Source organism: Dasypus novemcinctus, chromosome 2 (assembly GCF_030445035.2).
Source record: "Dasypus novemcinctus isolate mDasNov1 chromosome 2, mDasNov1.1.hap2, whole genome shotgun sequence".
Classification (NCBI taxonomy): domain Eukaryota; kingdom Metazoa; phylum Chordata; class Mammalia; order Cingulata; family Dasypodidae; genus Dasypus; species Dasypus novemcinctus.
This window is the reverse complement of record NC_080674.1, coordinates 17,854,950-17,868,924: the sequence shown is the minus strand read 5'-3', so window position 1 is coordinate 17,868,924 and position 13,975 is coordinate 17,854,950. Positions and strand designations below refer to the sequence as shown.

General features: G+C 41.4%; 1 protein-coding gene across 1 annotated transcript in view; it reads left to right on the top strand.

Annotated features, from left to right (window-relative positions):
* MYO10 (myosin X) overlaps positions 1-13,975 on the top strand; it is a 236,880-nt gene that overhangs the window by 107,494 nt on the left and 115,411 nt on the right. The window contains exon 3 of the mRNA XM_004453918.4: positions 929-1,087. Within this exon, the coding sequence (XP_004453975.1) occupies positions 929-1,087 (159 nt within the window). The remainder of the gene's footprint in view (positions 1-928; positions 1,088-13,975) is intronic.

The window sequence follows — 13,975 nt, the reverse complement described above, 5'->3', positions numbered from 1 at the left end:
GTGTGTGTTTATTTTAAGAGTGAGTAGATGCAAGTGTAAAACCTACCAAATATTAAATAAATATGAAATAGAGCTCCATAATCAAGCGATGTACATACATGAGTTTGTATGCAAAGTTGGTGAAACTTTGTATGCACAGTAGGAGGTGCTTAATGTGATGTGGTTAATCCTGTATTGAATCAACCATGTTAAGAGTACTGAGTGTATTTTAGAAATACAAATTCAATCAGTCAGACAAACTCAGCCACTTCATGTACATGCTACGACATGTATGCAGCACTCCTGGCTGATGTTTGGAATTTTAAAGAAGACAGACTGTCAGGCAAAGAAGGAAGTTGATTTATTTTAAAAACCTGAGCGTGGGATCATTTTGCCTGAAGAGCACACGAACACTGTATAGCCCTGTGGAGAGGGAATTTTGTCCTAGGCTCTCTTCCATTCATTCCTCTGATGGTGGGTTCCCATCTTTGAAAAGAGATACCTATGCTCTGGTGAGTTAGGAAATACTAATTTAACTTGAAGAACTTTATTGTGAAGCTTTAGAATGAATCCTGTGATCCCATATGAAACATTGTGCAGTGAAACCAAATTACTTTCTAAAAACCTAGCTAGCTGGTTTCTTCACTGTTAGTGATCTAACAGTAATTGGAAAAAATAAGCAGAGAAGAGAACTGTCAGTTTATCTGTGATTCTCAAAGGATGGTTACTACTTGGACTGATGTCCTTTAGGAACATGTAATAGCAATTGTCAAAATAATTGCTCCCCTTAAGTATATAAGTGGCACAAAGAAAATGAAAAAGTTCTTCACAATATATTTTTACTGCCAGTTCGGGATCCTTTTGCAAAATTACATCGAGATTGTATTGTCAGTCGGTGAAAACTATTTCCTGTGACAACTTAACGAATGGATTCCTTTTCTGCCCTCAGGTATTCACTTATAAGCAGAGCACAATTACGCACCAAAAGGTGACAGCGATGCACCCCACGAGTGAAGAGGGCGTGGAGGACATGGCTACCTTGACGGAGCTCCACGGAGGTGCCATCATGCATAATTTGTTCCAGCGATATAAGAAAAATCAAATATATGTAAGTTCCACTTTCATCCCTTTGAAAAAAACCCTTGAGTTTGAGTATTTTTGCTTTCCAAAGACTATTTCCTGCTTTTTGAAAACCTCTAATTAATACAAGGAAAAGCTCTGTTTCCAGGTGTTTGGCCAAAGTAGAAACTTGGTTCAATTAATCATGTTCCCAAGTGTTTGCCTTGATTTTATTAGACGGGGTTTACACTTTACTCAAGAGTGTTCTGCACATCCAGGTAATTTGACCTTTCTTCTTGTGAATGCATTCTCTTGTACTCTATTTGTAAGTGTTCTGTTACAGAAAGAAGCCATGTGGAATTGTTTGACTCCCTCAATTAAGGGCCAGGGGAAAATGCTGATTTGCAGACCTATGTACTTTTTCATCATTCTTTTCTTTTTATGGATTCTTATTCTTTTTCAGGCTCTGGAATCCATCTAGAGGTCAAGTAAAGAAATGCCCATTAAAAGCCAGCCTTTTCCTCTCCATGTTTATTTTATAAAGTTATATTTTAAAAATCATTTCTGTAATCACCTTTTAACGTTGTGGTACAGACATTACATTATCTGTCAAGATTGATTGGCATGCAGATTTTGTCTGTCTTTCACCTGCCTATTTGCAAGTCCTTATAGTCAAGTGCGGGCAACTGCTTATAGTGTTTATTCATCTTGTCAAGTTCAAATTTATATAGTTTTAAAAAAGCCAAAATTTTAATACTGTAAAAACTCTTGATCTCTTGGTACTTTTGTTAATTAGGAATTATATTTAACTTTGCCAATAAGTTTGTAATTATCATTAATAAGAATATCATCCTTTAAAATACCTGTAAGCAACTAAGTAAAACTTAAGACAACCTTGTACTCAGAATTCTCCAATTAATCTACCTTTACCCTGGGGGAGAAGAATTGGAGAAAAGGAGGAATTGGATATTTGGGGATTTAATGCTTAATTTTCCGTTGCATTGTTTTAAAAATTATGCTTATTTGCCTTCTTTTTGCATTTTGAAAATATCACTTTTGCTAGATTGACCTAATGTTTGCAGATGTTTTCAAACAGCCTTGTAGAGAGCAATACATTCTGTATTATAGTCCTTCAATTTGCTGAGCCTTGCTTACAGCAAGATCTTAAGATGAAAATGTTTTCCATATGTTCTTCAGGAAAAGTCAGTGTTCATATATGTTAATGCAAAAGTGGCTGTATGTTCTATTATTTCTATGTGTCGGCAGAACGTGCATTTATCCTTCTCTTTGCAACTCGAAAATCTCATAGGTGATTAGTGAGTTGCTACTTTCCCACAGTGCACTTTCGGCACACGTGTTCAGGCCACCTCTGTGCTTTGCATGTGTTCCCATCATGTCTTCCGTGCTGTCACGTAACTAAATACTGGTTCACATTGCAGTTTTCTTGCTAGATTTGTCAAGGACTTATATATTTTGTCTTCCTTGAGCTAAGGACAACTGCCAGGCACACATTGGTTTTGCAATGGTGTCTGTAAAATAAATGCCGTACATAGTAGAAATAACCCAATTTATAAAAGTCGATAACCTATGAAGCTAACTTTAGAGTTCTTTACTGTGTGTCTCTTGTATTTCAGAACTTCTACTTCTGTTTTTTAAAGAAAAGATGCGAGTTCTTATACATTTTTAGTGGTCAAGAAAAAGTCAATCGGGGAGAAAACCCCCCCCACACACACACACAAACTACCCAAGGGGTTAAAAAGACAAAACCTTTTTTGTTTCCCCACCCTCCTTTTCCACAATAATGGTATTAGACCTGAGAACTAAATTGCCCAATAAACCCTGGGAATAGGATCTTGGCCTTTTTTCCTGGAATGAAGATTTTCGTACATCCAATTTGCAGTCCATTTCCATTAATTATGTCCTGATCTACCTTCCTTTTGAGGTTTGGATAACTGTATTATTATTATTCATAAGCGGTCACCAAGATTTTCTTACTATCGCTGAAGCTGTTGGCAGTGGGATGTCAGTCCCTGCCTGTCATGCTGTGGCAGCATCAGGCTAGAGCTGTCATCTGTTAGAAAGCTAGGGCCTTTCCGCTTTTATCCCAGCTCTGAGTGATGCCTGTTGAGATCTTTAAGAGGGAAAAATGAACACTTGAGTAGTACTAGAGTACTGTATTGGTTTTCTGTTGCTGCCGTACCAAATTAGCACAAACTTAAAACAATGCACATTTATCTTTATGGTCGTGTAGGTCCAACAGTGGGATTTTAGGTCCCACTGGTCTGAAATCCTGGGGTCAGCAGGGCTGTCCCAGCCTTTCTGGAGGCTCTGAGGGGTGATCTGTCTCCTCACTCTGGTTGTTGGCAGATTCAGATCTTTGCGGTTGGAGGACTGAGGTCCCTGTTTCTTGCTGGCTGTCAGCCAAAGGCGAGTCCCAGCTTCCAGGCCAACTGCATTCCTTGACTTGGGGCTCCTTTCTCCAACTTCCAAGCTGGTTCCCAGCTCTTCCCCTTTCTTCTCTCTCAGATTGCAGCCCAGAAAGGGTCTCATCTTTTAAGGACACCTGATTAGATTGGACCCACCTGACCATTCCGGACTACTCTCCCCATCTCAAGGTGTCTTATCTTAATCACATCATTAGTTTATGGACCATGATAGGGGCCCGTTACTTAGCCTACCATGGGTGCCCTCCTTTTAAGCATGTTACTGGTAAGAGTGACCTTCCACCCACCCACCCACCCCCACTTAGGTCTTCATCTTCCATTTTGTTTGTTCTCTGTTCTGAGTAGGCAGGTCACACAGGTTACTGGTGAGCTGGACTCTTTTCCAGGTGGATGTCTGTTGTCCTCTGCTAAGATTGACCATGAACTTCTCCTTGGAGACCACCCTTATTGCCTGGAAACTTTACTGGATCCCAATACAATTTTTTTTTCTAGACATTGGCATTCTCCATTAAAATGGGATAGAGAGCAATAAAGAGAAAAACATACTCAGAATGGGCAAATCAGGATTAGGCCTCCTTTTCTCCTCTCTGTACTAACCTGCTCTTTGGTTCTGGGTTAATCATTGAACCTTCTGAGTGTCCCTTTTTAAATCTAAAAATTAGATTAGATTCTTTAAAAGGCCAGATATCATAACCCCCATATTTTTTAAAAATTAGATGATATCTGAAAGCATTAGAAACTTGGTTAATCTTTGTACCTTTCTCCCCGTTTTATTCATCTAATACCAAACAAGTATTTATTTAGGAAGCTCCTGCCCAGAACTTGGCATTGCATTGAGGAGGATTCCAAAGAGCTTTATGATATTGTCTCTAGTTTAGAAACTTGCAATTTAATGGGGAGATCAAGTCAGGCCACCTCATATGATACAGTCTTGTGCAATTGAAAAAGTCTCTCCTTGAGGGCCAAGTTGTGGGTGGAAAACACAGTCTTATTCTTGACTCTGTGAGCCTGAAGTCTTAACTGTTCCTGTGGGTGTAGCTCTGCCTTGGATTTGAGTTATCAGACTTGTCCTTCAGCGGGCAGGGCCTGGGCAGACCTCACATGAGAGCTCACAGGTCTGCATGAGTCTAGCCTGCCACTGGCCCTATTTGGCTCTTCTACCCAGAACAGAACACCATGGCTCTCTCCACAGTTGCTGTCGGGCCAACCCCTGCCCTAGGCCCTAATGCTGGATTCCCTCCCCAGAGCTACAGGTTCCTCCCTGAGGCTCCACCTTGTCAACCTTTCCCATCCCCAACAACCTGCCAGGCAGTTGTCCTTCTTGGAATCCCAGCCCCCGTGGCCTGGGACCCCAGACTTCCTCCCTGAGATTCTTGGCCATGCTCTTTCTGCCAGGGAACTCCTCCTCCATTTAGTAAAGTTTACAGATATACCGAGTAAGACAAAACAATCACAGCCCAAAACAAAAACAGGGGATGTGTCGGTGGTACAAAGAGATAAGAGATGGGGAGGGCTAATCTGTAGATGAGTCAGAGCCTGAGCAGACCTTGGAAAGCCCTGGCGGGGAGCTGGCAAGAATGATCCTACAAAGAAGGGATGAGAGCTGGTTGGATGGAAAGGCTAGGCTAGCAGGACACCATGCAGGAGGATGGAGAGATGAGAGTGGGTTGGGTGTGACGAGCTCATGGAGTTGGGAGAAGATTGCCTTGGCTTACAGAGTTTGTTGGGGGCATGTTGAGAAACTGGATGAGATAGGAAGGCCGGGGTTAGGGGACCCCTAAAGCGGTGGTTCTCAACTGGGTATATGACCCCCTCCCCTTGCCTCCAGGACATTTGGCAAGGTTTGGAGGCCTTTTTGGTTGTCACAGCTGAGGCTCAGGTGCTCCTGGGCATCTAATTGGTAGAGAGCGGGGCTGCTGTTAAAGATGCCACCCCGCGCAGGACAGCCCCCCTCAACAAAGAATTATCATTCCCAGAATGCCGTTAGTGCCAAGACTGGGAAACCCTAGTTGCCTTAAAGCTAGCCAGGAAAGTTTGAGGTTGAGGAGATAAAGACGTCATCTTTGTTAAGGATTTTGAAAGAGGGAGTTTCTCTAAGAGTTAATAGAGAAGTGAAGTGAGGTGAGACCAGAGAGAGTAAATCAGCTGCTGGGGTATCGTAGTACTTCGGTCATGAAGAGATGAGGGTTTCAGTCTAGGGTAGAGGTAGCTGGAGCACAGGGGAAGAGCAGATAGCAGATGTACGGGGCAGGGGTGAGGGGCAGAGGAGGGAGGACCAGCTCTAACGATTCGCCACAGGTCAAGCCCCAGTGGCCGTGGAAACTTGCCATAACCGCCCCGGCAGCCCCTCGAAGGTCAGGCAGTGGGAGAGGCGAGTCGGGGTTTGGATGTCTGTCTCACTGTAGACTCTGGAGCCAGGATCATTTCAAATTGCCATGTTCCCAGCATCTAAGCACAGAGTTGACAAGAACAGATGAGGTTTCTGTTGCAGGGACTGTAATTCCGTGTCCAGAGAGGAGGGACTGCCAAGCCTGGTTGTGTGGCATGGGTGTTTTCTGCTGAATGGAAGGTTAAGCACATTCTCTGGGTCAATTACATGGAGGCGACTCCTCTCCCAGCTGTTACGGGATGGCTCAGGACCACATCACTGGGAGTGTGGGGGGGACTGCAGCGCTTGCCTGCAATTATGGCCTTGGGGGTGGCTCCAAGGAAGCCAGTTCTCTGTTCCTCCCACTCCTTGGTTAGGTCATTGGTCTTGCTGAACAAACAACGCAGAGATCAGAATGCAACGCGCCCGTTTTAAGAAGTGGGCTGTGTCTAAAGAATACGTGCTTATGTAAGCACAGAGGATTATTCACAGCTAATGGTATTTTTAGGTGTTTCAAAAATATCCTCATTTGGTTAGGGGGCATTCTAGAGAAGAATCTGCACATGTGTTTGATGTTCCTGAATTAACTTTGAAGTCAGCTTCCGTCAAGCCTAATGCTAGCAGGCCCCAGCCAGGTAAAGAAAGATCTATCGATTGCAGCTGAAGGTGAACTGAGTTCACCTATGAGGAAATTACTGGGCAGCTCGCAGCCTTAAGACTGGGTAGCCCCTGCCACAGAGTTTACTGGTTTGGACATACAAATAGAGATCTATGTTCCATTTCTTTGAGTTGAGTCTTCCCAAAGTAGACCTGGTTCATTTCCACTCTTTCCAAAACCAGTGTCAAGTAAAGTCAAATAATGGTATGCCTCTCTCAGGTTTGGAGATGGCCTGAAGTCCAGCTGGTTACCATTCTCGCTGTGAAATGTACTGGGAACGCTGAATATAGTTTGGTGTGCCAGGGGTTTCTTATTTTTTTGGCTTTTTTTTTTTTTTTTTTAAATAACATGAAATCAAGACTGGCGTTGCCAAAAGATAATTATAACCATCTGTCTTACTCTGTGTATTTTTAAACTTTACCAAACATTTACACTCTTGTGCAGCCACTTCCACATCAGCACAGGATGGTGACAATTAGGAACTTTGTGTGATTTTTTTTTCTTTCTGGCCCCACTTTTGGTTAAGATGGCTTTCAGCAAGAAGGGAATTTGAATCTGAAGTTCACTCAAATTAAATGGAAATGTCACTTTCAAATATAAGAACTTGACTTCTGTGTTATCGGAGTTATCATGAATGCTTGACAGTGTTTTTAATGGTTTAAAAAATGTTTTTTAATTATTCAGTTGGACAACGATGGCAAACAATTTTGTCATGTACAAAGTAGTGGGCACGAAGCAGTAGAACACAATTAAAACAGGAACTGATTTGTGCACTGGTGGTCAAATCATATGGCCCCAATATATCTACACTGATTCAGCCCTGTCTCTGTGCCAGGCACTGTGCTGGGACACAGGGTGCTAAGTTACTCTTGTACATAGTTATAGTTTGTTGAAAGATCAAATAAATATAAGGTACTAGCTCCTCCAGAACCTGTCAGTTTACTGGTGAAGATCAACACAAGCAAACTGGGGTGACAAGGGATGTGATAAAAGTATTTACTGATATGGATGTGGCTCAAGAAGTTGGGCACCTGCCTCCCACATGAGAGGTCCCAGGGTCAGTTCCTGGTGTCTCCTAAGGAAGATGAGCAAGATAGCGAGCTGATGCATTGAGATGACTCAACGAGATGACGCAATGAAGAGACACAATGAGAGACATATCAAGCAGGTAGTAGATGTCATTCAAGTGATCGGGTGTTGTTCCGCATGGGAGGTCCCAGGTTTGGTTCCTGGTGCCTCCTAAAAAAAAGAGCAGACACAGAGAGCACAAAACCAACAGACACAGAGAGCAGATAGTGATTGCAAACAATGGGGGCGGGGGAGAAATAAATAAATCGTTAAAAAAACAGAAGTATTTACTGAAAGCACAAAGCATGAGCATCAAAATGAGGGAGACGAGGAGAGAGTCAGAAAATGTTTCCCAGCTGGCACACAAGTTGTACTGAGTTTTGAAGCATTCATAGGGAAATTTGGCCAGGGCAGAAGATCAGTATCTGCAGAGACTTGAAATAGTATGAATGCATTTATCCAACGGCAGGGCATTTAAGGAGCTGGAACAAGGGTTGCATGTATCTCATTGGCAAGGTGGTCACGAGCAGGTAAAGAAAGGCCCCAGGTGCAAGTTACTGAGCTTGAACTTATGAAACATGTAGGGACCAATTTTAGCCCAGAGTTTTTCAGAAAACTCACTCTGGCAGCAGAGTGGTGGTGGACGGACTGCCAGGGGTTCTGGTTGGGAGGCAAGGGGACCAGTAAGCCAGAGGAGAAATGGGTCAGAGTGATGCCAAGAGGTAGAATTGTAAGTGTTTGATTGGGCTAGGGGAGGCAGGGATGCGGAGGCTGAATTTCTGTCGGATGAGTCCTAGACTTTTGGATTCAGCAGGTCGGTAGACCATGGTACCATTTTTCAAGAGGTGACTATATAAGGAAAAAAAACTTGTTTGGAGGGGGAGAAAGGTCAGCCTTGTCCATGTTGAGTTTGAGTGGTCTAAGGGACAACCACATGAAGGTGTCCAGTGGCACACTAAATATGTGGATCTGTACTTTAAAACTGAATTTGCATTCACGATAAAGATTCAGGAGTAAGACCTTGCCATATTTAGCTGAGGCAATAGAGAGTGAGAGAAAGGAGACAGTGGGAAATAAATCTAGACAATGACCCCTCTTTCCTACAAGTTCTTTCCTTTAGGAAAGTATGCATTGGCATGGCCTTTAAAATAACCAGTCTCCCTAATGCATTTCAAATTACGTGATCTTCTTCCAACTTTTCAGGTCCACATGAAAAAAAGCAGTTGTGGTTTTATTTTTCACTAACACTAACCATAATAAATACATAGAATTTATGTAGCACATTCACATCATTGTCATTTGGGGATAACACAGGATGCAGTTACCATTAATGATGAGAATTGTAGGCCCAGAAGTGTGTGCAGGGCCGGTAGGTCAGGCGTGAGGATTTCCAGGGCTCCTGGCATGGCCATACTGTGCCGTCTGGGTTAGTTTTTCCTGTGTTGGAATTGGAACTGCCCACTAGTTGTATGGGTTGCCTCTGTCTCTACAAGCAGATTGCATCTGAGGCCACTGTGTTGCTTTCAGTTGTCTTAGTTGTATTTGATTATGTTGTTTTCTTTTGTTTGTGGATGAGGGCTTGGGACACTTGGTGTCATATCCTAATGCCTTTGGCAAACCTCAAATGGGTAGATTTTGGATTGTAGACATGCAGTGAGCTTCTCCTCACATGTTAAGAAGTATGTACTACAGCTGTTCCAGATTATTGGAGTAGGCAAGGAAATACGGTTTTCGATGAGTTGCATGGAAATTTTCTGACTGAAAATTTTTATTTATGTGCTTCAAAATAGAATGTGCTTTCTATTTCTGAAAAGCTGTTAAAAGAGACCACACTGTTTGTGTGGAATTTGTCATTCAATATGAGGCAGCCAGTCCCTGGCCCTGCCATGGCTTTGGGCCTTGTGTGTCTACAGTCTTAAATTGGATGACATGGTGTTATTGTGGCCATTGGGGGAGCAGTGATAATACCTTTTTATAGAGGGAGAAATGATACAAGTATGCAACACATGTTAGCTGTAGCTTTTAGGATAACTTACCGCATTTTATCTTTGCTTCAGTTGGTACTTACTTTACAACTAGGCTTTTCTCCACCTGCCCTCTGCCACCCCCAACTGCCATTTTTGTTTATATTACTTTTTGAGGTTTTCTTATTATTCAACTAAACTTTTATCCATGCAGCCTTAGTTTTAGTGATAAAAATCACCCCCATACAGAGTGAATAGGGAAGGGGTATGATTAAGATAGTGGGGGGAAAATAGGATGTCCCTGGCTGTAATTATTTTTGGTGACAAACCCCTAAGGTTTCAAAAATTTTTTGTTTGAATAAACTATGTGGAGCTATTACTATTTTTTTTACCATTTCATTTTACATATTTTTGAGTGATGTCCAAAATGGCTATTTAGCATATACATGGGCACACATGGTAAAAACTCAATGAGAAAGTAAAGGTTCCTTCTCAGTGGATGGAAGGCCCTGAGTTAGTAACTGGTTATGAGGAGAATTTATTAGGAGTTGGGCTGTGGAATCACCTTCACCAGAACGCTCAGACTCTTTTCACACACGTCCCTTTGGTTGACTCTGAAACTTGTGGAGACCTAATGAAGAGATTGTGTTTTAATTACCCTATTTTTTTAAAAAAAACTTTTTTAATTTGAAATAATTCCAAACATACAGGAGAGTTGCAAAAATATACAGAATTCATACAGAGAACTCCAACATACCATTGTCAATCCTAGATATCCAGATCTACCAATTTTTAACATTGTCACATTTTTCATATCATTTTATCCATCTACCTACCTATTTTCTAAACATTTGAGAGTAGATTATATATATATTGTCCTTGGTCCCTGAATACTTTCCTAAGAACCAGTATATTTAGGGGAGCAGATGTAGCTCAAGTGGTTGAGCACCTGCTTCCCATGTACTAGGTCCTGGGTTAGATCCCTGGTACCTCCTTAAGAAAAAAAAGATATTTACCTATGTAGTCACTTTAAGTACAGTTATCAAGTTCAAGACATTCGGCCTTATAGAACTCAAAGCCTATATCCCACCTTTTTTGGTATGCCCCAATAATGTCCTTTTGAGCAGTCTCTCCTCCATTATTAGATCCAGTTATTGAAGAGTTTTTAAGGAGAGTTTACATTTGAAGAATTCATCTGTCAGTGTGGAGATTGGACTGGAGGGTGCAAGGCTGTGGGAAATGAAGGAAGAAGACATTTGTGGAAATGAGTCCGAACAAGGGGAGGCTCTCAATAGGCAGTGGAGTTGGAGGGAAAGGGGATAGATTCCAGAGCACTTTAAAAGTGGAGGGGTCAGGGCTGGGAGCCACTGGGCACTGTTTCCGATGAGACTGGACAGAAGCAGCTCCACTATGTCACGCTGTTCTCATCCTTGCTCCCATCAGTTCCTGTCCTTGCTCTCACTCAGCGCCTCTCTGACTGTAGAGAAAAGACTTAAGTTCTTTTGCCTGCTTCATCCTCTGTGGAAAGAGACAGGAACCCCACCCCGGCCACACCACAGAGTTATGCAGGAGCAGCTGAGGGGTGTGATCATATGGAAAATGCCAGATAAGACTGTTCTCTCTGCCACACAACTGGGAAATGTCTTTTAAAGTTGCTTGGAAATAGGTAGACTGACTTATCCTTTAAAATCCTGTGACAAGTGAGAGTATTCTTTATTCTCCAAGTTTCTGATACCTCACAAACCTTTTAGAAATGATTTCGGTCATTAGTGAGAAGTTGAAATAGCAAAACTTGTGTGATCATATTTTATGAGCCTTATTTATCCATGGTACTACATAGAGGTACTCTAAAGAGACATTTTTACTATTAATGAGGTATGGTTTCCTATAATCTAGAATAATAATAACACTCTTTCCTTACCAGCCACACATTTTACATATTCTTTATTTTATTTTAAAGAAGAGATCTCAGATTATAGAGTATTGTGTCAAATTAAAACTAGTTGTTTGATAGTCCTGTTAGTACACAAAAGTTCATTTATATTTATGCTCAGCCATGACATATTCATTTGTTTATACTCTAAGATTACTTAGAAAATTTCTTGGAAAATATTCTTTCTTTTTTTCCTTAATTAGAGAATTGTGGGTTTATAGAACACAATCATGCAGAAAATACGGGAATCTCATATATCGCCCTATTACTAACATTATGGCATTGGTGTGGTACATTTGTTACAATTGATGATAGCACATTTTAATAATTGCACTATTAACTACAGTCCATGGTTTAACTTAACGGTTCACTGTGTTGTGCAAGTCCATAGATTTTTTTAAAAAATGTATTCTAGTATCATCTCTTCAACCAAACATTTCCCCTTTTAAGCACATTCGGATACATAATTCAGTGCTCTTAATTATGTTCACAATTTTGTGTTACCATAACCACTATTCAGTACCAAAACATTTCTTCCTAAAAAATTTAAATGCCTTTGTGCTCTCCTTTATTAAATTATTCTCCAGTTTGTCACTAGAGCATTTTCGTTTCATTTGAGTTGAAATTTGAAGCTGCGTATCTGAACACATTTTACTACAGTAAGAAGAATAATACTTCTTGTTATTTACCCTTAAGACTGCCCTTGTCTTCAAATATCCCTTTACACGTAGACAAGAGATTAATGTAAGTTATCCAGCACCAAAATTCTCAAGGAGGTGGGGGAATGACCTACGTAGAAATTGAAAATACATTTTATTTAATATTTTTTATATATTTTATAGAGAGTAAAGTATGAAAACCCATTCTTGACTCAGTAGGAATGTCTAAAAAGAAAATGACAAAGTGCTTTCGGTGAGCATGGGTTTAAGAAAAATCTTGAGAAAACCAGTGGAGCCATGTTATGACTGGCTCTCTGTTCAGATTATTTAATATGGTTTAAAAGGTAGGGTTTTTTTGTTTGTTTTGTCTTTTTAGAATAGGCATTTTGTGTGTTGAAGGCCTGGACCACCAAATGAAGAGGTCGATGATGGTAGCACCTCCCGTCTTAGAAACAGTCGTGGTGGAACACAGTCATGTCATTAAATGCCTTAGCTTTGACAATCAGGTGCAGCTGTTAGTACTTCCTGACAAAGAGAAGCATCCTGAACATTCTTAGGAGGGGGGAAGTTCAGCTTATGGTCTGGTTTAAAGATATAAAAGTGGACGGTGGGGTGTGAAGTGCCACAGTTCAAGGCTGCTTCCAAGGTGCTCCTAAATCAAATCAGCTTTGATTGAATCCCATGTGAAATCAACTCTCAGGATCCTTTTAGAATTCAGACTGTGTTACTTATTCACGTTCAATTCATTCATTGCATATAGCATATTATTAGTCTTTTTTTCATACCTACCTACTTTCATTCATAATTTAACAAGTGAATTTTATTGATATTAATAAAGCATACAGTCCATCTGAAGTGTGTAGTCAGTGGTATTCGGTAAAATCACATAATTGTGCATTTACCACTTCAATCATAATTTAATTAATCTTAGAAGGTTTTAAACATTGACATGCAGATCATTTAAAAATTTTTCCCCATTTGATCCATTATATGGTGACAAATAAAAGCATGGGTTGGTATCATCCATTGCATTAATGATACAGCCAAGCTCTTCTTTATCTGCAAACTCTCTGAGCACTGCCAGCCACCCGTAAGATAGCACAGCCCCAGGCTTTTATTCCGCAGGTTTGGAGCTGTCCTCAGATGCTGCCTCCTGAGTAGGTGGGGCTGAGAAGCAGCAGGGCATTGCACAGAAGCAACTGGGAAGACACCGGAAGCTCGGGGGGGCTGGTGTGATTTTAGTGTAGATAAGAAGATAGTATCTACCTCACTGGGGGGGCGGGCATCACTCTTTTGGGCTTAAAGCCTGCAAGAGGACCATAAATCCTCAAGAAAATGTTAAACTCGATACACTAAACTGGTTTTAAGAACATAACAGCATGTGCCAGACTCTTTCGGAAGTTTCCATTAAAATGGGAAACAGCAAAGCTGCCTTGCCTAAAGCAATAAAAGCCAGTTACAGTTTTGAGGCTAAGATTGAAGTCCAAATTAAGACATCGTCGAGGCGATGCTTTCTCCCTGAAGAGTGTGGCGTTCTGGGGTCCCGCTGCTAGGGATCCCGGTGCTTAGCTTGTCACACGACCCCACCTGACGGTGTTTCCAGGCCTCTCCCTTCTCTTCCGAGTAGGTTCCCATGATGTTTAGCTTAGGGCTGCTCAACACTGTCTTCTGAATTTTATTCTCTTATAAAGGACTTAAGCAATAGGATCACAGCCCATTCTGACTGAAGTGGGCCACATCTTAACTAAATAACCTCACCAAGAGGTCCTGTGCACAATGGGTCCATACCCATAGGAAGGGGTTACGTTTACGAACATGTTTTTCTGGGTTCCGGAGCTCCACG